Below are 23,856 nucleotides of genomic sequence, written 5' to 3'. Positions count from 1 at the left end.
TGCAAATGAACGAAAAGTAAAATTAAAAGGAAAACACACAAGCGTATAAATATGTATGAACACACCCGATTTGATAAAACAAACAAGCAGCACGACGCCAATATAAAGAGGGTAAATCGATCAGATACCAGGAATGATTGGCTACAATTGTCAGCTTGTTCTGAAAGAGGTGAGAAAACGATTGCCAACGCAAACGGAAATGAGCAGACGAGGTGAATACGTGCGAGGTGGCACTACTTTCTCTTCTGCTTTATTCTCCCTCTTCAGAAGGGGAAACTGCCGAGCACAATACCCGACGCGTTAGAGAAGTCGACCGACTCACATCCCCTCAGATGTGTTTCCACTGCAACCTTACAGTGTGTGTTGTCTCTCGCCCATCCGCGTCGGATAGCGTTACGGAAAGTGGGTGTTCTCCCATTTTAAAGGCAAAAACCTCTACTACCTCCTGATACAGCCGAGTTGCATCGTTGGTTTCCCCACCGCCTACAGTGTGCACCGCGTCAACGGCACCGCTCAATACGCTCATATCAAGCGCTTGTTGCTCCATTGCAAGACGAACCCGCAGCGGAACGACACGCTTCCACGGTGCGCTCACACAAACAAGTAGTTGCACAGGTTTCATTACAGGTAATATGATTGAAGCCAACTCACCTCCGGTAACGTTTACCAACTGTTGATTACGAAGTCCACCAAGATCGTTTGGGAGTGTTTTGATGGTGACGATAGCATCTTCCAATGGTTCCATGCATACAGCTTCTGCTGAGGCAATTGAAAAGTCCACGTAAAGTGTGCCACCGCACTTGGGCTGTCCTCGAACCACCCATGGGAGTGGAATTTGCTTCGTTCCGCGTGGCACTTTGATTATCTCAATGGGTGGAACAAGGTACTCAGCTCCTGCAACAATCAGTGCATCCGGTATATTAGCAAAACTCAAGTGACTACACAGCAACTCAATCGTGTGAACCGTGTTCATATTCCGCACACACAGCTCTACATACCTCCTGTCACGTGAAAGGGAAACAGATGTTACCGCTAAACTTGGAGACTCAAAGACACGAAGGTATGTTTCCTGAACGCGTCTCGGGATGACAGCAAAGACGGGAACGGCACTAGGAATGCCGGGGGGAGCGGTAGGCTGATTATATGGCAACTCCATACACGTGCGGAACACAATGTGCTGAAACGCCTTATTGTCACTTCCCAGGGGTGAAGTGATTGTGACGCGCCTAGTTGTGACGCCACCAACTTCAAGTGAGGATTCTGAACGTTGCTCAGTGGAGGGATCGCGTTCGATAGTGACGTATAGGGAGGAGGCACTTAAGCGCTCTTTGCACCCTTCGCACGTGTCTAATTGACAGGATTCGTCGTGAACCGTTATTTGAAATTTGTGCACCGGCACCCTACCAGTGTTGACCACGTGTAACGTAAATTCAACTGTTTGCCCGCAAAAAATCTCTACCTCATTCACCCCAAGGGCGCACGATACCATCGGTAGTTCCTGTAGCACAGGTATAACCTCTGGCTTCCTCACAGGCATCATAAAAGTTCCACACCACGGCATGTTGCTGAACCTAATCTCCACACCCTTCACAGAGAGAAACCCCGGTGTAGTTGGCAGCACTTGCAGGCACAACTGAAGCTTCGACATGGGCTGAAGCGTGACATTGGTTACCACATAAGTCGACGGCGCATCGGTGGTCAGACCGTGTTCCTCTTCCAAGTTCGTGGTGCCACCGTCACCGTTGAGCGACGAGACAGGGCAACAGCTAAGTGCGACGGATGAGAGTTTAACTTGTGTACGAAGAGGGTTTTTCAATACCACTGTCACCTCACCGACAGTACCAACAGACCACACCACCTGTCCCTGAGGAATAATCTTCCCGTTTAAAGTGAGTATAGTCATCTTAAGTCGTCCGGTGTCAATAAAGGTGAATTGCGCCCCGCTTAGTGAAATTGTTTTCGGTTCCAAATGTGGAGGTAACGGGAGTACCTCCATATCGTCCAGAAAAGGAGGTGTCGAGCAGTGAAGTGACAGGAAATGTGCACTCTTTTTCGCAATGAGTGTCATCAGCGACTCCTGCGTGTCGTCACTGAGAAACGGGTAGTAATCAAATAGCAGCATGGAGGCTACAGAACACTTGGCATCAGAGTCAAATCCCTCCTCCGTTATGGCGTCAAGTAGTTCTGTAAGTAATGGTACAGCTTGTGCCTCACAGGGACGTGTACCCAACCTCAACGACGCACATTCCTTCTTTGTGCTACTACTTTTTGCGTCACCGTTGGCAACGGCAGGGCTCAAAATATCTTGCCCCTGTCGACTGCAAGTCAAGACGGTAATGTCGTCACCTAAACCATTTTCGGGAAATGGAATGCCAGCTACTCGACACGCCGTCAAAAGTAGCAAAATCGCGGATTCATTCGCCCCCTTCCGCCTCTGGGTGAGTGCTGCATCGGCGATATAATGTATTGCTTTCCGACAACAACCCGCACGAGCACAGATACGGGGTATTTGCATACGAATTCGCTGTTGCAAAGTCTCATCACCGCTCTGGGCGGCCAGATCCTTTATTAAACTGAAGCACTCTAACATAGACTGTTTGTCGCCCTCCTCTGCCAGAAGTTCTGCTCGCTTTACGTGTATGTTCAACTCCCTTTCCCGCAAAAGAGTCCTTGCGCCTACAACAGTTCTTAGCAGCTGTAGTGCCTCGTTGAGGTAAAGATGTAGTTCATGGAAACTAAGGTGAATAATCTGCCCCAGGCACCCTAGAGCCCTCCTCCCGTATTTCTCCACTCTTTCGTTGGACATCGTTCCGTCAAGTGATCTGATCCGACGCCTAAGACTTTCGCACTGCGATGAAAGGGGGTCTTCTACTTCCTTCGTTAACCTTTTCCCCAAGACTGAAAGTGCAGTGTTACGCTTTAAGGCAGTAAGTGCCTTCCGCTGGGAGACTTGGAGGGTTGATGTCACTTTATCTATCTCATCCATAGTTTTTTTCATGTCATTCGACCACACTGAACCGTCAAATGCAAGCGATACAAATGTGGACTCAGCGCTTTTCCTCAACGCAAGCAGCGGTGCATTCTGCATGAATCGTAGTGTGGCAATCGCCTCCAATGTTGCCGCGCACCACAACGCATCTGTTCCTCCTAGAGCTTCGTCATACGACATGAGGGCAGCGTTGAACGAACCTAAAATAAGCAGCAAATCCCCTTTTCTTTTCATCAGCGATGTCCCCGAACCGTATGACGGCGCAGCATCAGCGCTGGCACTTCCCTTCCCACTCTTGCTACTACTGCTCTTAAATCTCAAGACGCTGCTCAGGTCACTTGGTCCAGGTTTCGCCTCAACTATTGACGCGATCATCGACGACAGCTCAACGAGTCGTGCGTCTGCGCGCCGCACCATGGCAAATGCAACCTCTCTCAAGACGTGGTTAGCCACGTCATTAATGGATGCTCCTGTAGAGACTGGGATGAGAACTTCCCGTAGACCACCTGATTCTATGTCTGCTGGTGGGTCGAGCACCACGCAGCGGCAGGCACAATTTTTAAAGTATTTCTCGAAAACGTATCCCACCGCCTTGAGGGCCAAGTTTGGCTCATGTTCGTAACAGTTCAGCACCACGACAACAGCAGCCGTGCCCATATGAACTTCCACTTCCGCGGAGGCAGAGGCGGCAACGGAGTCGACATTGCTGGCCACCCGCACAAGGATCTCAAATAAATCGTCGTCAAAATTGTAATTCCTCCAAACTGGGAACGCCTCACGAAGTGTGTGGATGGGGAGGAAGGGCTGCCTCAGTACTGCATTGAGAACACCACGCTCCAAACCAGAGAGGCACTCTAGCACCTGCTCAACACTGTCCCCGCTCATGTTACCATGCATGTTGTCCTCACCATTACGTCCGATGGTTGTTGCATTGCCCTCTCCATGCTCCGAATACAACTGCTTACACAGAGACATGGGAAGCCACAACAGGGGCATGCGACGGTTAGTGCGGAGTTGAGTGCATGGCAGCACTGCCGCGTCAACAACTGGTGAACCGCTAACTACAGGATCCTTCATGTGTTTGGCTTGCAAAACGCGTAATAAAGAAACAAAAAGAAAGTTAGAGTGAAATGCCCAAAGGCTAGAAAAATGGGATATAACTAAGAGGGGGGGGGGAACGCTAAACAACGTATAGGGTTGGAAAAAGAAGCGGCTCAATTCTGCTCATTATTGTCAATGCAATGTGCACCCAACGGGTGCCACCGCAAAGATTATTCGGTGTGCCTTACCTAAGTGGTAATGCACAATTTTGTTAGCGCATGGTCACGAGAGGAACGCATCACAATGTGTAAGTCAACCCATTTTCACCCCTTTCTCCCCCCAAACCAATATTTAAATATTCAGAAACGAGTCACAGCGCCCCACCGCTTCTAAATCTGTTGTGGGGAGGGGAGGAGGGAATTGCATACCCCGCAGTATTGCGAAGATTACCAATGAGGGGGGAACTACCCGAGAAGGGGGGGGGGGCATGTTATAACTTCCCTTTCGCTCACACCAGCCTCTTCACAGTACAACCTTTCCCCTTTATATCCTCCCTCCTCCCCCCTACGGGGGTGTTGATTGGGACCAAGGCATTATTGGGAACAGTAGACCCGCGAGACGTGTTGTATAACACTGCATGCAGTTATACAAATGTGTACATTTTCATTGCCCTCACTATTCCCTCCCCTGAAACATCGGGAGAGCGAGAGAACATTTCCCCTTTCAAACGAAACAAAAAGGGCCGAAGTCACCTGGTTGCCAAATTACTAATACAGCACCCACTGCTTTACTGTGGGCATATCAAATTAGCTTTTGTTACAACATAATTATTTGGCCCCCCCTTTAAATAAATTTTCAACTATTCGTCGTTAAACAAAAGAATGTGCCCGAACGAAATGACACCCACGTTCATTTTGGAGGCGGAGGCGCTAGATTTTGTTCGCAGCGTGTAGTACAATTGCCCTTTCATGATTGTAGGTCCGTCCGACGGATTTATAAAACTCAACTCAAAATGCGATGTAGGGTTGTGTTCGTGCTCATTGTGGTCCATGCAGTTTACATTTCCTTCAGCGGCGTGCTCTTTACTACTTCCGCTGCCGTCGACGCAACCATTGTCTTTGATGTCGTCGCTATCGGTGCTGCTCCCGCTGCCTTTCACCCTCAACTCCTGGGACAATTTCCAGACATCGGCAGCATGAAGGTACCCAATGTCCTCCACAAGCTCAGCTGACCCAGCGTCCAACCTAAGAAAGTACGAGTTGACAACATCCACACCCAAAACTAAGGGGTCACTTGGAGATAAGTCAAAGCGAATCATGAAGTAACGATGCACACGTGCGAAGGGGTTGTTTTCTTCCGTTGATTTGCGGGTTAATGCCGCATCAAATGCGTTCACGGTGACTGTCAGTGTGAGGTCCTCATTCTGACACATTACGGTACGCGGTACGTAGCGCCGAGCAAATTCCTGCAATTTCTGGTTAGACGTTGCAGCAGCAGCAGCGGCTTCTGTGTTCTGGGAGAAGGAAGAAAGAAATTCCTTAACAAGTGGTAACGGTGCGACGTTTTGAAGAATGAACATCTCATAGCGCAGCCCAATTGCACCCGCAGATGCCACTCCGTACCCACAATCCCCCATTTCACTCCCATTATTACCTGTCTGTACACACTGAAGTTCTTTATTGTTGGGGCGGCCCTGTCGCACAATGATTTGGTCGTCTAGGAAGTCATCATCCGTCACTTCGGAAGCAACCACGCGTGCTTCTTTGAGAATTGCATCAGTCGACTCGCTAGCAATATTCTCCAATCTACACTTCAACCACCCCAACTCACGCATGTATACGAATTGCTGCGCCACCGACATGTCTTTCGAAGGCACAGACATGAAAGCCCTGCGGAGGTCCTCAAGACAAGTTCGGACAAGGAGCGGGGTGTCAATTCCCTGCAGGGGCTCCAGTTGCTTCAACTCGCTGTTCGGTTTGGTCGCATAATACACCGGTTTCACGAGCGGGTACGAAAGGATGAAACGTATATCTTGCAGGTGGTATGGATGTCGTTTTGCGGTATGAATCCCCTTCAAAATTGATCTATAAAGAGGGACGAAGTTCATATGAAAATAAAAATTAAATCTCGCGACAAGGTTTCCTTACTTTCCCGCTTCATACCACAAATTATGTTGTGTTGATAGGATACACTATCTCTTGTTGGTCACCCCACAAAAAATAATAATAATAATAATTAAAGGTAAGAAAGTAGCACCGGAAAAATAAAGGTTAATTTTAAGAGAATAGGGTCAAGAGGTGGTCAGAGATAGCAATTCTGGAAATAAAATCCACCGATTCACTTAGGAAAACTTTTCTTCATATCGCATTACCAGAAGGTATAACCATCCCCTCTCCCTCCACAGGGGCACGAATAGCAACAAGATAACACCAAGATGTTGACGGTGCTTTCGGTCGCGCAGTCTGATGCAACAGTAAGAGCCGTGAATAAATAAGGTGTACGTATACGTAGGTGTGTTTGTGGTGCTAAATTCTGGAAGTCTCCCGCCAGATGCACTGCTCATACTCCATCAAGGCACAATCATGAACCCAAAACGAAACTATAGAAGATTATGTGGCAGGGAAAAGGAGGTAAGGAACAAAAGTGAAGATATTATTCCCTTTCCTTTCTGTGCTTTTCGCCTTTAATCATGAGCAATAGACATAGCTGTCTCAGCAACAGTTTGAGGGACCCGTTTGCATTTCCCAGGGTCAATGCCGCCGGGGGTTGTTGCGTAATGGATTCAGTTTTAAGACAGCATCTTTTGAAACAGAAGAATAAACAAAAGCACAAAGATAGTTACCACTAAAAACAAGAAACATGTTTTGAACAACCCGGCCTCCTGATATTCCGCTGCCTTTTCCAACTCCGCTCTACCACTCTGCACGCGTTCATGAGTGATCGACATGTTGTAATCAATACGGTCGAGCACGGCACCTTGCTCAATAACGAGCGTTTTCATGTCAGAGAACATCTCGTGCATGGACTTTATTGATGTATATATGTGCTCAAATTCCTTCACACGCTCATCCGCCAATTGTTGATTGAGAAGCATCGCCTCTACCTGCTCCTGAGACATGCCCTTTTGGAGGCAACGGTTCATTACAGCATCGGTTTCAAGCTCCTGCTCGATGACCCGCTGTCGTTCACTGTTTCCCCATCGCTTCGCGACCGATTGCTGCTTTTTTAGATCCATAACGTATCGCCGCTCGCTCTCACGGTATAATTTACCAATGTTGCTGAGTTCGTTAACAAGACACATCTTCACATTACGAAGTATACTCAACTCCGCATCAGTTCCCTCGTCAGGGAGCTCACGCATGTAGGCCACTTCGAGTTCATTAACTACTTTCTCACTCTGTTTGAAGAGATTATCAATAGAAACTCGCAGACGCTCAATATCCATTTCCTCACGTCCCTCGTCTCGCGACGAGCTAAACTCAATCTTTAGATTGTTCCGCCACAGCTTTTCCAGCGACTCCATATGCTTCCGAATCTTTCTCTGCAGCTCGCGAACCTCATCCATCTTCTGCATCCACAGAGGTGCAACGAAGGTGCTGAAGGTTGAAGCACCTCTGTCCTCTTGTAAGAGACCTTGCGAGTCGGTTTGGCGAGTTTTGGCGCTGCGGTATTGAAGAAACTCTGTCGTACGGTCACGGGTCGCCATTTGAGAGGGTTCTACTTTTCTTTCTTTCTCTTATTCTTGTCTTCCCTTTCTGTATATGTGCTAATACAAGGAGTTCACAACGGGTTTCAGAAGTGGAGCTCGGTGGTGGATAAAGAAGAGAGACGTTTAAAACAGCGACCCACCGGCTGCCAATATCAACAATAATAGACCACACTCAATGGTTTCACAGAGCAGGTGACGTGGGGATATTTCATGCATAACATCCCTGAATAAAAGGAATAGGCTCCTCGTCCGAGTTCAGTAGTAGCACCCTACAGAAAGATAAGCAAGCGGCATAAATATGGCTACCTTTTTACAGAAATCCTTCTATCGAATACAAAGACAAATGGAAGAAGTGAATAAATGGTGTAATGACAGACGTCTCAGCAACGAAATTAAAAATATCAACAAGTCCGCTTTGGAAGAGGAAGGGAGGAAAAAGAAACTTCCTCTCCTTTCCCATAACGGAACAGGAGATATGAAGCAGTGAAGGCAAAGTCCCCATTTGGCTACCTAAACAGCGTGTGATATAGTTCACACCTTCACTTATTGTTATTTTCCAGTGCTGCGCAGCAACATGGAAGGAGATACACTCCGCTAAAATTATTACTTAGCAAAGGTATATACATCACAAAATCAGTTCGTGAGGTCCCGTTGGGAAAGTACGATATTTCTATGGATAAGTGTGTGAGTATGGTGGCAGTAGCTAGACTGCCCGTTTGGTGCACATATCAGTTGTTAAGCATCCCCGTTGCACTTCTTTTCTCGCCTACTGTCTTTGCTCCATATGTTTGCACATAGAAAAGTGTGCGGATAAAGGGGGAGGGAAGAGGGAGAACATAAAATAGCAGTCAAGTTGGACGACGAAGCACTAAGTGGATTAAAAATTACGCATTTTCATATATCGCTCACAATTTGGATAAAACGAAGGAGGTAATTATTGTCACCGATAGCCATATATATAATAATAATACTTTGCATAACACAACTGCACCTTCCGTAGGGTCTTTCCTCACCCCTCCCAGCTCGGATCCCATCGGCATAACAATCCCTTTTTGCCCACTCCGACAACTCTCCTAACATGCGTTATTCACTCCGCAACACGAGAGGCAATTTGTGCTGTACGTTGTCTAGACCCCTCCCCAGTGAGTGCAGTGCCTGCAAGGCGAGCCTCAATTCCATACTTCTTCGGGTCGCCTCCTCATCGGCTTTGCGCAACCTACTCTCTAATTCCATCTTTTCCTCTGAAAGTTCATGAAGCTCCTTATGTAGGAGTCGGTGACGCTTTTCCAGGTCGTTATACTCTTCCTGGCTCACACACTTAGTTGCTTGCGTTGAAGCCATCGCCTTTTGGTCACATTTGTGCTTCAGTCGACGACATTCCATACGCCAGTGCTCCAACTCTACGCAAGCATGGTGGTAACGTTGTTTAAGCAAAACATTTTCGTCTATTGTCAGCTGCAAAAGTCGCTCACGCTCCTGAGAGTCTCTCAGGGTGGTTGTTTGCTGTTCCTGTTGCCTTCCCTTTCCTTCATAACCGACGTTTTTCAATTGCTTGTGTAGTTGGCTAATCTCACTCATCAAATGTTCCACGTCTTTCTCATGTTGGTTCCGTTCAAGTTGTAGAAGCTGACGTGCCTCTCGTAGCTGATTCCCTTGCGACTGGAAGTCAGCGTCACGTGTGGAAGTCATAGCTTCCTTTGACACTGTGTAGGGTGGTCCTAAAAGGGTCTCTACGCCCTTTCCCAAACGTGCCTTTACATTTTCTGAGAGAATTTGAACTGCGGCTGCCGTTTTCACATCCCGTGGCGTTTCAAAGGGGGATCCATGCGCATCCCCACCACGCGCCGCCCTCCCTCCCGTTGGGTCCACCCTGTTGGTGGAGATTACACCGAGTGCTGCTCGCGCAGCTGGCTCATCCGTGAACAGACTATAGCTCTCAGCCTCGGCTTGGGACACCTTGAGAAGTTCCCCAACAAAACGGTCGTGCCCTATGGGACCGAAGACCCGGTTGTGCAGCGAAAACCAGCGGCTCTTTGGGGAATAAAGCGAAGGATCACGGAAATATATGGATAAGTAACAAAAGGCCCGTGACGGCGACGGATCTGTCGCTACCACGTAGTACCGCCGAGCCCGCGAGAGTTCGGGTTCATCAGGTGAGTTCACATCAATTGTAAATTCGAAGAGGTAGCCACGATTTTCTATGGTTTCTATATGACGGACCAACTTCATTTAAACACTAAGCTACCTGCATTAGTTTTTGTACATGTACACAAGAACAATCGAGAGGGATCAAAGTATGGAGAATCTGAGAATGGTTACATCTGTGTAACCCACAGGTGCGTGTGCACCAAACCAAAGTAGTAACAGTTCATAAACCCGGCTCGACTGAAGCGGGACTTAAACCTTGCATCCCTACGTGCCGCAACTTCAGCAGCAACCCTCACACTTTTTTTGCGTTCGCTCGCATGGGTGACGTTAATGACAGAAAGTATATACCACTCATGTAGATCTCCTCCACTGCGTCATTCAGAAACATATTTGTGAAGAAACAGGCTTCCGTGAACATGTCGTTACTTTCCTGCGCCTAAGGGTTGTGGAGGCGCTGCGGTTACTTGATCAACACATTCGCTACCGTGAATAAGCACGGACGGCATGCCGGTGGTTAGACCCTTCACCTGCTTTCCCGGTGGTCGTAGCATCGCAATGGATGAACCATACCTCTTACGCTCCAACTTCTGAAGCTCCTTCGTAAGATCAGGTTGTGTGGGTGCAGGGTTGTCGTTAAGTGCGCGTATCTCACCGTTAGTAACGTACTGTGCCATGCGCACCCCGAGTTGACGCCCACCAGTTGATTCATAGTATGCCTCACGACTTCCGAGAAATGTCCACGGTAGTGGATGCATTTTCACGTCGACAATATCAGGGAAATACGGAATGGTATAAAGTTTAAGGAGGAAGGCCAGTGGCCGATCTGCCTCGTAGCGACCCTTTTCCACACCCTTGCGGGTACCAACGTTTGGTCGACGGAAGTACATGTCGGCGCGTGGGCACACAAAATGCGCCTGAGTAAGATAAGGGTTGTGTGGGTCCTCCGGGCATCGCATGATATTGGCCTTCGGATGTTTTGTTGGCACAACATTTTCTGGCCACAAGAGTGGATTGCGCCACGGACTTGTTTGTCTAACGTATTTCATCAACCCTTCGTTGGTTACCTTTTTCTTGAGAGAGGTAAACGCTTCTGCCTGATCTAGCGCAAGGGAGATATCAGCGGGAGTAACAGAGCTACCCACCTCAACCACTACTGCTTTTGAAGTGCATTTGCCTCTTGAACAACCACTGGTGTTTGCGTCACGCTCGCTTAAACCATGTGCGGATTCACTCTCATGCTTCTGTTCCATACTTCCCGGTGTAACTGGCTCTATTGCCCGTTCTTTTTCCACTTCTTCGCCCCAGTTCCTTAATTCATCCTGCAGTTGTGTGGGTGCCAACGGCAAGTGTCGTACGGTCCCAATTTCGCGCTGTGTTAGGAGCCGCTCCGACAGTCGCTTCGCTTCAGTTATTGTTAGGCGTTCCGTGGGAAGTGCGTGAAGGCAGTTCATCACCATGTCAAAGCGAAGTGCATCAACACCTCCCATATGATAGGCACTTGTAACAAGTACTGGATGCGTTATGTCATGGAATAACAGCTCTTTTCGTATATCCTCCAACCTAAACACATTTCGCGACTTTGTAGTGTCTAACTGGTCACCTTTTGTTACGACAATCGTGAAATTTGGTACTTCCTTGGAAAGGAAACGCAGCAGATCGAGGTCTTGAATATAAACTCCGTGCCTGTAGTGCACATCCATGCAATAATACAACATCTTGAGGTTCGGTCGGCACCGCACAAAGTTCCGTAGTAGAACAGCATGTTGAAGGAGCGTGGACCATGGCACCGAAGTCCCGCCGAATCCCGGAAGATCCACAATATTGAAGACACCTCCACCCACATTAAAAAAGTTCATCGCATCACGACGCAACTTCACGTTCGAGCGTCCTACTTCTCTAGACGAGCGAAACAGAGACCTCAACAGTGAACTTTTTCCACACTGCCCCCGTCCTGCGAGTGCAACCTCTGGCATTGCGGGGTTACTATCTGGTACAAAAGAGATGTTTGTGGCACAGCAGACGTGTTTATGTCCCCTGCTAAATATTTCATCCGCAAGCTGAGCCATAATGACGTCGCGCCCGTTCAAATTCGAGGAGCGTACCGTAGCCAAATGTGATTGCTCTTGTGCAGCGATCATTTTCGCCCTTGCACGGTGCCGCTTCTTCATGCGATCCATAAATATTTGACGTTGTAACTTGCTTGGACGACGAACATTCTTGGTTGTTACCTGCTGCGTGGCACATGATTCAGTGAGCGGTGAGGCGGTGGTCATTGCGGTTGTGCCGACTGCCGACCCGCGTTGGAAAAGGCGAACACTCCACCACATGAACAGCACACAAAGTAGCTTGCACCCCGTGGGGGCGGCAAAAAGGGAATGGAAGCCTTGCGCAGAGAAGTGTTAAAAAGGGGGGGGGGGAAATGAAGGGCCGTTAATAGAAACATGGAGGGGTACCGACACACTCGCTTGATGGTAACAGCACAGAATTTGCAAAGGACATAGACAACAAACTGCCGACCTTTGAATGGAACGAAAGAAGACGACAGAGGAAATGTCCTATCTTCTTACATTTGATGTGCACCAGAACGCCATCGTGCCCACCTCCTGCCACCACAAGTATACAAATTTAATGTATTTTCTTCCTTTGATGGCCAGCAGCATGCAAACTGTTTTTTTTTTATTTGATTAAAAAAATAATAATAATAACACACACATACATAAAAATCAAATCTAATGTAGACATATCCAGTACGAAAAGCGGAAAAACAAACGCGAGACGATGGTGGAGGTGATGTGATAGCGGAACAACAAATGAACCACACATCAGGCTACACCAGAGCACAAAAAGTGTCCCAGGAACACAACAGGAAACACCTTAATGTTTATCATCTTGACATTATCCTTTACCTCTCAGTGCCGCTCCCTACGTACCTCAGTTCTACAGCCACCCTATTGGAAGGCTGAGATAATAAAGGGGCTATGAACACCTACAACACAGTCGCGCCTCTAAAAATGAAACTTGGATTGTCCCATCGCCGCAGCCCATTGCTGTACCGCAAATGAAACGGATCTGGCGATCGGTGAGGCACATCCTTCCAAGGGTCGATGCAGTCAATCCAATGCACAACATTGGAAGCGTTAACATACGTGTGAAACTTTGGCAAAATCTCATCAATTTTCATGCCGTTTGATTGACTTCTAATCGCTGATGCGAGAAACGCTTCGAAGATTACCAACCAGCAAAACAATTCTATCCGCTGCACAACTGCAATTATGGATTCACCGAGCAAACGCTGGTTTTTTTCCCTTTCTGCTTGCTCCATAAGCATGGGAATTTGATCAAGAAACAAGAGTCCTCCTGGAGACATCCGCTTCATTACTTTCTGCACCATAATGGCGCACCCTTCAACAGAAACAACAGTGTTGTCAACGCTCTTACTCAGTTCATCATAGAAGGGTTGTAAGAGGGAAAGGCACGCCGCCGTTTCGCTTGAAAGGAGCTCATGTGGCGCTAATGTAGGGACCACTGATTCTTCTTGAAGTGGCGTACCTGGGGCCAGGGTTCTCTCTAAATCTTCCTCTTCCTTCGCCGCCATCTTCAACAGGCATACGGCGTTGAACAACATGATCTGATACGGTTCATCCACTGCAACAACGATCTTGTAACCGTTACGCATCTGGTGAAGACACTTGATCATAAAATCAGAGAAGGATGGACCTCGCGACCGAATACAAACTGGCGTGAGCCAAGGTCTTTCGTGTAAAAACCGTCCTTCGTGCATAATTCGCTGACCCACATGTGTCGCCATGGCACTAACGGTCGCGACGTTGTGTACATTTGCGCCTTCCCCAAAAGCGGAACTCTTTTTGGCGGTTGTTCGAGACGGTTGCCCAACCGAAGGTTTTCTTTGCGATGCGACCGAAAAGTCGTCCCATTCCAGTGTTACGGAGTTCTGATGATTAAACGCCGTCTTACTTCCATGGGAGACGGCGTGGTCACTCGGAAAGTAGCACGCGGAGTCGATACCTGTGGAAGAGGTGTTGCGATCTTCTCTACACTGGTAGCCGTGTTCGCTGCAATGCACACTGGGTATTGGCGGTGCGATAATAAGTGGTTGTAGACCATGTACAGGGGCAGGAATACTGTACTGACAGAGAGGACCTACCGTACAATACTGAGGGTATGTCTCCGTCTGATCGTCAAGAAAATTTTGCTGCAACTCGTGTACGAGGTGAGAGTCCTCGCTCTCTAGCGAAACACCAAAGGTAGAGACAGAGCTTTCACCATCGGTATCGGTAGCTGCATCTACTGCACCACTCGCACCAGGTGTCGTCTTACCTTCTTGAACCCGATGATCGCTAGTTGGTTCCGGGGACACTGTTTCGCCACCCGCACAACGTAGGGTAAATCGACGGCAGCGCGCCGGGGATATTGGATCACAGTTCGAACATTCCTTTGATGATGTTGAGTTACATGGAGCTTTTCGTGCTACTTCTATGCACGGCACTAGTTCGTCAAAGGATGGACGACCTTCAACTTCCTGCAACTCATGACGAGGGACCAAAGAGACTGGTTGACCGTTGATATACACTGCTGGATTATCATAAAGGGTCCACCAAGCCACTTTCGCTTCACGGTTGCTTGAGGTTAGTCTTTTCAAAGTTGCTTCCCACCATCTTTGAGAGAGAAGGACCGGTGCTGCGTATACTCCGGAAATGTAATGTTCGTTGTCCACACCGGAATCTAAAGGCGGGAGGGGTGGTAGTGTTTGCAAGAATTCTTCCTGTTCCTCATCTCTTTCTTCCTCGGTTAGGCTCTCCTTACACTCCTTCACGGCACCCTTCTCGGAACTAGGACCGTGGTAGATCCCACCCCTACCGTATGCCCGTACAATGAGTACGCGCTCCTTCTCCAAAGTCTCCTTCGTGCATATTACCGGAACAGGGTATGGTGGTTTCATCGCCTTTCGGAGGGCGATACGCGAAAAAATGTGCGGCGCTGAGAACCAGCTAAATATTTCCGAGTGCCAGCGGTTAACATATTCTTCAAAATTCCTTACGGTTAAAGGTATCCTCCCCCTGCGATACAATTCCAAGTATGCAATATGTAGGAGATTTAGCACCAGCGACTTGTAACAATCGTATGCACGTCGTTGAAGCGTTGAAAGACCGGCGCAATCTTGTTGGATATTAGCAGCGTACTTCACGGTGTTGCACCTACCAGCATATTCGCACTCCATAAGGCGACGTAGCAAGTTAAAGTGAGGTGGCGGTTTCGTTTGACGATTCACTGGCACAACAATATGCTCCTCCTCCCACGTTTCCTCTTCGCTGTCAACATCTTCAGTGCCGTCTTCTTTACGTACCTTGATCGCACGTGATGTAGGTTTCAAAATTTTTACGATGCGTGGCATGGGCGGGCATGATATCACATAATTGCCAAACAACTCACCGTGTGCCGCACTGACCTTCTCAACGCACTGTCGCAAGAGAGGTGGTGTTGACAGGGGAAGATCCTCCACCCACTGTGCCTCACTAGATGTTTGGGCACGGGTCCGTAACTTGTCACTCAATGCCGATCCAAGCCGTTTCCTCCATCGGTGCCCGCGATACAGCGCCTGAATACGCACCACAGCATTCGACTGAAGGTGTTGAACAACACGAAGAAACGCCGCGTCCTCGCTCTCACGCCTCTGCACCCTTAGAAGTTGCTCCACTGGCAATGTTTTCGGTTTTGGTGGATTCCCCTTGGGGTTACGCCCGGATGCTTTCTTTGGAGCACGCTGGCTTACTGTGACCGATTCTCCCCGCGTTTTGTCCCGTGAATCACGTCGCTGAAGCACTCCCCTCCAATATTCCGTGACGTAGTGAAAGTCTAACTTTTGTATGCGGGTTTTATTTGCAAGAAGAGTTTCCGCCACCTTAAGGCGCTGCACTTCTTCGTACAACGGCAAAACAGTTGCGATAACCCTTGTGAAGGTCATGGGAGCCGTAGATGGGTTATATGAAACCAGAAGAACGCCCGGAACAGATGTAACCGAGTGAGGAAATAGGTGGTCGTGCTTGCGAGAGTGTAGAGCAGCGTCCACGACATGAAACATCTCGAAGAAGTTACGCTGCAGCCTGGGAAGCTCAATAAATGAACACCGTTGCATTGATGCAGCAAGTGAACCGATAGTTTCCTTTATTGTTTTAGTGCCTAACCTCAGTGCCTCTCCAATATGAGCTATTATTTTATCAGTGCCAACGGCGCTATCAAGAACTGTGTCAGGATTACCGTCACGACGCCGTGCCATTAATTGCTCCGTCAAATTAGCGAAGTATGGTATACCTCCCACAAAAAACAAATCGACAGATGGATTCGGCTGTTCGATGAAAACAATCAATTTCGCATCGGGGTCGATTGTTTCGCTAAGGCAACGAACCGCCGCGTCTACCTCAAAACTGTTCGGTGCTATAAGTCGCAGGAGTGGAAGGCCACCGACACATAGCGAGTCCGCTCCATTCTTCCGCGTGCATGCCTTTGAGAGAACACAGTTCGTACCGTCTCCCACAGAAATCTCGTGACGTTCTATTTCATGGGTTGAACTACTTTTCAGCAAATTGTCTACCAGGAGCCGCATAGGTTCACGTGGTCGCAATCGTAATATTTCCTCAAGTGAGTTTGTCACCACATCCTTAAAGGCCTGTTCCGCATCGCGTATGACACTTCTTTCAGCGGAGCAAACACCAGAAACGACAGTTACATTAGACCCGGAACCCTCCGCGGGTGACGCGTGGTCTCGCTGTCGCGACTCATCCCGTTTGGTCTCCTCTGGTGTGAAGAGTTTCATTGCAGCTATCTCCCCTTCCTATGAAATAAACGCTACTCAGCCGTTTATTCCTCGTGATATTTACAGGTCTCGTGTTCACCAATGCAGGTGTAGCTGTCACTATTCTCGCTATGTTAATGGCGGCTCCCTTTTGTTCTATTCCCTTTCTTATTGTTTTCCCTCACTCTTTGGGTAGCAACACTCACGTTAAAACGCGTGTTCTAGGTGAAAGGAGTATTGGGGTAAAAGAATGCAGTTAAAAAAATAAATAAGTAAACTGATCGGCAGCCTAACAAGGCAGAAGTCTATTGCGAGAAAAGGTCAACAACATGACGTAGGTAGCAAATATAGTAGAAAGTTGATCAAATTAAAACGTATGCGTGCGTATAAAACCATGTGCACACAGCTTTGTTACGCTCTTGAACGTGCCTGTGGCGCTGTTTCATTGCAATTTCACTATTACTACCCACCACAACAATAACAACCGGTGATGAATTGGGATAAGAACAGGTTACCACAAACGCATATATTTAAAAAAAAATCACAGAGTTCACATGTTTTTACATCACGCCGTCAAAAACTCCTCGAGTCTCTTGAATTGGGATGAAACAAGGGTAGGCGAGAAGGGAGAAGAAGGAAGGATGCTCATGCGAATTTCTTCACAATAAAAAGTAGATGGTGAAGAACAAAAAAGGGGGGAAGGGTGCGATGCGCACGAGGTCACACAAAGCAACAACAACGCCAGATGTACGAAGTGCATGTGTGTGTGTGTGTCGATTTTTTCCTTTTTGTATTTTGTTAAAGTATTTCGCGATTATTCATAAAGTTGAATGATACGCCTTTGTATCTGCGTCACCTCAGGAAAATAATCCAGTGGAGTGTTGTGAGGAGAGGGGACGAACGTGCTCTGGAGCTCCAAAAACGAACTTTTATTTAAACCCGACTTCTTTACCGCAGTGGGACGTGCGATTGAGGAAATATTGAACCGAATTATTTCATCCGAGCGGTGGAATATAACCAACACATTACGACCCTTCAAACTGCGGCAGCTCTTAACAACATTAAGGTCACCTGTTGTTACCTTAATAGCACCCCTTGTCACAGTGGCAGGAAACGGTGAGAAGGACACGGCAGCATCGCTAAGGCGCGAGAATGTCCTATCCAACAACACTGGGAAGGGGAAATCGCTATAGCGCCCTGCTAGTGCAGCTGCAACCCCGCCACCAATACTGTGTCCCCACAAAATAAGATTTTTGGGGTTAATATTGTAACGTCGAACCGCTTCCCACACAACAGCCTCGGCATCGTCCACCAAATCGTTAGCCCAACATACATATCCACTGCTTCTTCCTACGCCACGCGGGTTGTGAAACAACCAATTAGCATGCACAAGGTGATTAGAAAAAGCCATATCCTCCGTGCTGGTTTCCATTATTTCCGCATTCCCGCCAAAGTATGCAACCCAGTGCTCTGTTGGGTCCTCCGGCATCACCGCTACGGCATCCAACTGAACACCACCCGTAGATTGGACGGTAAACCTCTCCACCCGCTGATCTGTTGCACGTTCAATAACCTGATCAAAGCGCGCATCGCGTTTGGCCTGATCCCAGTTGCTGCCGGATATGAGAGTTGCAGGAAATACGGCAAAGAGAATCAGACCACAAGAAATGGACCATGTCTGCACCAGACTCACTCCAATCACACGTTCAAGAGGCATCGTCGGTAACCGCCAAGTGGCGAGAAGTGCTGCAAGCGAAGCAAAGGAGGGAAATATTAGGGCACGATTCGCAACACGGTTGGAGAACCCACAAGACCATAGTGAGGCTCCGGATGCCAGCAAATGCGTAATCAGCACGAGCGTCATCATCATTTTGAAGGCTCTCCGGACACAAAAACACGTGAACCCCCACATGATGGTTGGAGCGAAATCTTTCACCGCTGATGGAAGAAATCTTGGGGTGCAAACGCTAAGAGCAAAGGATGTTCCAACGAATAAAATCGTTGTGCCAACGCGGTGAAGGAAGTTCTTCGACCTCATTGGTTGTTCTGGTTGAGAATCCTTCTCCATTTCAACGACGGACATTCACGTTGTTATTTCACTCTTTTCTTCTAATCGTTCTCTACCACTTCCCGAAGCTTTGCAGCTCCTTCTTTTGTTTTTCTTAACTTTAACAGAAAACGACAAATTTGGCGGCCGTATAATATATGTATATATACACCAAAAAAGTTACTCTTTTTTGTAATTTTCAGCTAAACACTGTATCCCCTTCCCCAAATTCCTTTTCCGAGGCAGAGAATCTCCTTATACACTGCGACACTTAAAGTTCACGGAAAACAGTAATAACACACAAGGGTAATTCGGTGAGGTTTGACGAGTCTTGTTTCCCCCCCCCCTCAGTCAGACGCGCTCGTATGGCCCTCGTGCTTGCAACACAACCAATATATTTTAAAATATATCCAAAGTTTTACCCGGAAATCGTACGAAAGAAAGCCCGTTTTGGTGATAAGTTCCACCGCCAACAAATACAAATGCTGTGAATAACCAAGGAATCAGTGGTTAAGCTAACTGCTGTGTACTTCGAAGAATACTAAGGAAAAGATGGGAAGAATAATGAAGAGGAAAATTAACACAACCCACACGAAACTGCTGCAGAGACTCAATTCACAACAAAGCCATCAGAAAAGATATATTGTCACATCAAACGCAGTACATGTAACACATGCAAACACACAGGTAAAAACACACAATATGCGGTATACACTTTCAGCTACATATGAATACGCATTCTTGCATATTCATACACTCATTCGTGAGGAATACATACATATACACACATATATATATATATATAAGTAAATCCTAATATGAACCCCGTATTGTAGCGTACTGTAGCAACCAAATGAATAGGTATCAACAAATAAGTGATTGTTTCTATTCGACGCAGCGCCAGCCTCATCTCAGTGTGCGTCCCAACCCAATCGTTCCCATTTGGATTTTGTTTCACATACCAAATATAAATAGTGATGAGTATAAATTTTGATATTAGAAAGGGACTGAATAACGCTACGAAAGGGGGAGTTAACGGACACCCATGGTCCTGAACGGTCCAGCAGAAAGGAGAAGGAAGCCAGCGTCAATAAACAATAAGGCCCAAATAAAATCATAAGAACCAAACAAAAAAACAAAACAGACATCAAGAGGAATGATTTGTGGATTCTGATCTTTCTCTCCACTTATAATAACAGTAGTAAGATGCATTCGATGTCTGAGAAGGTTCACAAATAACAACGAAATAAAGAAAAAAAAATGCGAGTAAAATGCCAAAACAGAAGGAAGGATGAAAAGTAAAGTTAAAATAATAAAAACAACAAAAGCAATGATGATTATAAATAAGAGGATCATCAAAGGAAACAAATCCACATCGTCAGTAGCAGAACCGACGCGAAGAAATGGGCACGATACATCCTCTAATTTTCTTTACTGTTATATTCCTTTTATCCTTTCTCGATTAGTTCCTTTTACCTTCTCACAATCTGTCTCAGTCTGTTTATTTATGAAAGAATGAAGGAAGTCGGAAAAAAAAAGAGGAAGAAAGACAAAAGAGTGAGCGAGAAATTTAACTTTAGGGTATCCCACGCAGCCACATATGTGCTTCTTTTAGTTTCGTTGTTTCATTTTTGTCGTTTTTGTATCGATCACCCCTTTATTAAACATTCACTTTTTAAAAAGGTATACCAAATCGAAACGCTTCCTCCGCTTGAATTCCCTTTTTTACCCCTTATGGTTGCGACATCACTTTATTTGCACTCCCTTTTGCCGTTGTCGTTACCAACTTTGCCTTGTTATTATAAATATAGAAGCATGTACATTTATATATAGATACAGATATATATTTGTAGTATGTTTGTTTGTTTGTTTTTCCCCCATACCTTCTAACCCGCTTATTATTTCTCCTTGCTTACTTCGCGCCGCGACAACTGAAATTTTTGTACTATGTAACACACAGTCATAAAGCACACATGCTTGCCTTATTGCGCGCAGCCTGTATGTAAAGGGATGATTTTTGTAAATAATGTTAGCGTGCTCGTGACACCTTCCTCCTTCTCTTCCTCGCTCACAGCCCTTTTCTTTACGAGGGCGAAGGAACACAATAAAAATTTTTTTGGCCGCGCACAAACTGATGACAGGAGCGAAGTGCACGTCAAGCACTTTGGGCTGCAACAAACATAATCACGTTTAAGCAAGATAAGGGGAATCGGATGGTAAGACCACGCAAAAGACGGTTTGGTTACGAATCACCAAACATGCACATACAGAGGAATATAAACATAAATTCTTGTAAGTGGATACTAATCGATTACACATTCTTCGATTAATCATTTTTTTTTCTTCTTCCTCGCGTCACATATATAAAATGTAGCATATATATACATATGTATATATATGCTCTCATTAACAAATTTATTGCCCATTTTTTTTCTCTATTTCACCCCTTAATACCTGTGAAAATTCCACCCCTAGCGTCCTCGTCATCAAATTCGCAATCCATAACCACCACATAGTTTGTTTCGAGTTGCTGTTCGTTTTGCAGCTCGTTTTCGTCTTCAACCTTGAGACCTAACGAACCAACACATGCAGAGATAAACATTACGGATGAAATGAGAAAGGTAAGCACGCTGTTGAATGGAATGGGCTTATGACCTGATATTGACCACGCAAACAGTGGAGTAATTGCGAATGGAATCACGCAACGCACTATTGAGCCACAAGATTGGGCAATACCATACATTGTACCTGTGTGAAGGGGTGGCGCAACGCGAGCAGTAAATATTGTAATGAGTCCGAAAGCCCAGGAACTAAACCACTGCCTGGCAAATGTGCACATGAGAAGTAAGGGGATCTGTGCACCTCCCACCGCATACGTCACGAAAGGCATCAAACCAACTACCACAGAAATTATCATCACGGAAATACGCCACAAAACTAATTTGTTGGTAATCACGCGACATGCGAGGTGCAACGTGACGTTAGACAAGAGACACGGGAAACTGTTCGTTAAGAGAAGCGTCCCAACCGCACTGGCCTGATAACCGAGTCCTCCATGAGATGTCCCTGCAATCGCCCACAACGAAAAAATCTCCGAGAACGCCACATCTCCACAGCAAATGAGCATGTAGGTGACTAATACACACCTCGTATTGGGGTTTACAAATGAATCTCTGTACCCAAACGGTTCCTTTTCTTGAGAAGTAGCAACACTTATTTCATCTCCTGCACCGCGCAGAGCCGGGGCACTTGCCTCGCGATCTACTTCTAGATGAGAGTCCACCCGACCATTTGTACCGTTAGGTGCTGCTTCTTTGTGTTGCTTCGCTTCTTCGTTTGTTCCGTCCTTCCGAAAAGAAAGCTGTTGAGACTTCTCCCATGTCGCAGTCCCATGATTTTCACCTAAGATATCAGACTCATCAGGTAACCCATTGAAAAAATAATCCGGCTCCGGCTCGACAACTACAGCCTCTATATTTTCATTATTTGGGACCACCTCATGTGTCGCTCTGAGTCGCAGCGAAGATGGTAGGAGCGCCAAAATCCACCCTGGTAAAGGTCGAGCATGAGGATTGGTCTCCGCTAGAAACACCAAACATATGACAAGAGCAAAAATAGCGTAGAAGAAGCATGCAACTGCTGGCATCAGTCCCGGGTAGCGGGCGAAAACGCCATCTTTTCTGAAACCTGCCCAACGAAACATATTGCTGTTTGCGGGATCGTACAGCAGTCCACCCATCGCCGGACCGATTAGAATCCCGAAACCGTACGTGAAACTAACCATCGCAAACCCTTGGGCTTCATTGGTTCTGTCGAGAATATCAGCCAGTACTGTCTTTGCGACCAAAAGGTTTCCGTTCGAGAGGCCATGAAAGAAACGAAAAATGATGCAAACCCAGATGTTGCCGCTGAAGCCAAAGCAAAGAACCATCAACCCACCGATAATAAGACCTAATGCAAGGGTTGGTTTACGACCGTAATAGTCACTCATCCAACCCCACATTTTGCCGCTCGTGAACTGCCCAAGCATGAAGGATCCCAAAACCACTCCTGACATGTAACCGGCCTCCTCTGGGGGACACTTTTCAAAGAATGACACGAGGTATCCAACATAGGGCAGAAGTATTGAAGAACAAAGACTTTCGTTTAGCAGAACGAGTGCTAACGGGAACATCTGCTTCAGGGGAAGCGGTGTAACGGCGTCCGATTTTTGTTGCATTTCTTTGTCTCAATTTAATAACGAACAACTGAACGTACGCAATTAAATAGTGAACAAAGATATCGTCTTTTAACGATAAAAAAAAAGAGGGAAAGGAAACTAGAACAGTGAAAAAAAACAAATTGTGAAAGCAGTTAAGTGTGGCTGCTGTAACTAATTGTTATCACTAATCAATACACCCTTTTTTCCAGAGGAAAAGGAAAATTCTTTTAACCTTTGTCACCCCTCTATCCAACCAACCGCTCGGCCCGTGCACCGGTTCGTAGTGGGAACAACGTTCTGAGGCCCTGCACAGTTCTTTTAAGATAAGAGCTATACTTTCCCTCTATGAGCCCACGATGAAAAGGGGGATGTAGGTGTGACTATGTTATTATTTTTCTAATAAAGAATTATTTATAAATCACAGAAAGAGTAGCGCAGGGGAAATAAGGATGGTCTAACGTTGCGGAGCAAGAAAACAGCTGAAAAGACTAACATAGACACCAGTCACATCAATCTATATTGTTTGAGAACATGAAGTGAGTATATGCTTATAGCACACAAATACACAAACGTATAAGTGCAGATACGTCATGCAATGCAACAGTTACCCATATGTCCGATGTGAAACTGGAAGGTTTGAATAAGTGGGAGAAACACTACTCCCCAATTTGTCCTCTAGAAACTCTACGGCACCGTAAAAGCGGAGTACCCGCCTCACTGTCTACCGGTGAAACACACAGTATATAACCCGCGCCAAACTAGGTCAGCGGATCCACGAGCATGGGTGGGTCAAGTTATGCATATACCACAAAATCGATGAAGCTATGCGAACACTCCTCCAACTCTAAGGTTCCACTAAGTGAGAGGTGGTCTTGTACACATATTTAACCACATCAAATATGTCGTCAAA

General features: G+C 46.7%; 10 protein-coding genes across 10 annotated transcripts; 2 read left to right on the top strand and 8 right to left on the bottom strand.

Moving 5' to 3' along the window:
- Positions 1-328: 328 nt before the first annotated feature.
- TbgDal_IX8060 (hypothetical protein, conserved) lies at positions 329-4,066 on the bottom strand (the record flags this gene model as incomplete). Its single annotated transcript, XM_011778694.1, has 1 exon — positions 329-4,066. The coding sequence occupies one exon, from the start codon at positions 4,064-4,066 to the stop codon at positions 329-331; it is 3,738 nt and encodes a 1,245-aa protein (XP_011776996.1).
- Positions 4,067-4,482: 416 nt separating this feature from the next.
- On the top strand, positions 4,483-4,857 carry TbgDal_IX8050 (hypothetical protein, unlikely; the record flags this gene model as incomplete). Its single annotated transcript, XM_011778693.1, has 1 exon — positions 4,483-4,857. One exon carries the CDS (start codon positions 4,483-4,485, stop codon positions 4,855-4,857), a length of 375 nt encoding a protein of 124 aa, XP_011776995.1.
- A 32-nt stretch (positions 4,858-4,889) lies between these two features.
- Positions 4,890-6,137, bottom strand: TbgDal_IX8040 (hypothetical protein, conserved; the record flags this gene model as incomplete). Its single annotated transcript, XM_011778692.1, has 1 exon — positions 4,890-6,137. The coding sequence occupies one exon, from the start codon at positions 6,135-6,137 to the stop codon at positions 4,890-4,892; it is 1,248 nt and encodes a 415-aa protein (XP_011776994.1).
- A 681-nt stretch (positions 6,138-6,818) lies between these two features.
- TbgDal_IX8030 (syntaxin, putative) lies at positions 6,819-7,736 on the bottom strand (the record flags this gene model as incomplete). The annotated part of the gene is made up of 1 exon (XM_011778691.1): positions 6,819-7,736. One exon carries the CDS (start codon positions 7,734-7,736, stop codon positions 6,819-6,821), a length of 918 nt encoding a protein of 305 aa, XP_011776993.1.
- A 1,086-nt stretch (positions 7,737-8,822) lies between these two features.
- On the bottom strand, positions 8,823-9,968 carry TbgDal_IX8020 (hypothetical protein, conserved; the record flags this gene model as incomplete). Its single annotated transcript, XM_011778690.1, has 1 exon — positions 8,823-9,968. One exon carries the CDS (start codon positions 9,966-9,968, stop codon positions 8,823-8,825), a length of 1,146 nt encoding a protein of 381 aa, XP_011776992.1.
- Positions 9,969-10,309: 341 nt separating this feature from the next.
- Positions 10,310-12,214, bottom strand: TbgDal_IX8010 (hypothetical protein, conserved; the record flags this gene model as incomplete). The annotated part of the gene is made up of 1 exon (XM_011778689.1): positions 10,310-12,214. The coding sequence occupies one exon, from the start codon at positions 12,212-12,214 to the stop codon at positions 10,310-10,312; it is 1,905 nt and encodes a 634-aa protein (XP_011776991.1).
- A 659-nt stretch (positions 12,215-12,873) lies between these two features.
- TbgDal_IX8000 (hypothetical protein, conserved) lies at positions 12,874-16,719 on the bottom strand (the record flags this gene model as incomplete). Its single annotated transcript, XM_011778688.1, has 1 exon — positions 12,874-16,719. The coding sequence occupies one exon, from the start codon at positions 16,717-16,719 to the stop codon at positions 12,874-12,876; it is 3,846 nt and encodes a 1,281-aa protein (XP_011776990.1).
- A 793-nt stretch (positions 16,720-17,512) lies between these two features.
- Positions 17,513-18,781, bottom strand: TbgDal_IX7990 (hypothetical protein, conserved; the record flags this gene model as incomplete). Its single annotated transcript, XM_011778687.1, has 1 exon — positions 17,513-18,781. One exon carries the CDS (start codon positions 18,779-18,781, stop codon positions 17,513-17,515), a length of 1,269 nt encoding a protein of 422 aa, XP_011776989.1.
- A 1,479-nt stretch (positions 18,782-20,260) lies between these two features.
- TbgDal_IX7980 (hypothetical protein, unlikely) lies at positions 20,261-20,578 on the top strand (the record flags this gene model as incomplete). The annotated part of the gene is made up of 1 exon (XM_011778686.1): positions 20,261-20,578. One exon carries the CDS (start codon positions 20,261-20,263, stop codon positions 20,576-20,578), a length of 318 nt encoding a protein of 105 aa, XP_011776988.1.
- Positions 20,579-21,185: 607 nt separating this feature from the next.
- TbgDal_IX7970 (transporter, putative) lies at positions 21,186-22,964 on the bottom strand (the record flags this gene model as incomplete). The annotated part of the gene is made up of 1 exon (XM_011778685.1): positions 21,186-22,964. The coding sequence occupies one exon, from the start codon at positions 22,962-22,964 to the stop codon at positions 21,186-21,188; it is 1,779 nt and encodes a 592-aa protein (XP_011776987.1).
- Positions 22,965-23,856: the final 892 nt, after the last annotated feature.

This window comes from Trypanosoma brucei, chromosome 9 (genome assembly GCF_000210295.1).
Source record: "Trypanosoma brucei gambiense DAL972 chromosome 9, complete sequence".
Classification (NCBI taxonomy): Eukaryota; Euglenozoa; class Kinetoplastea; order Trypanosomatida; family Trypanosomatidae; genus Trypanosoma; species Trypanosoma brucei.
This window is presented reverse-complemented; position numbering and strand designations above follow the sequence as displayed.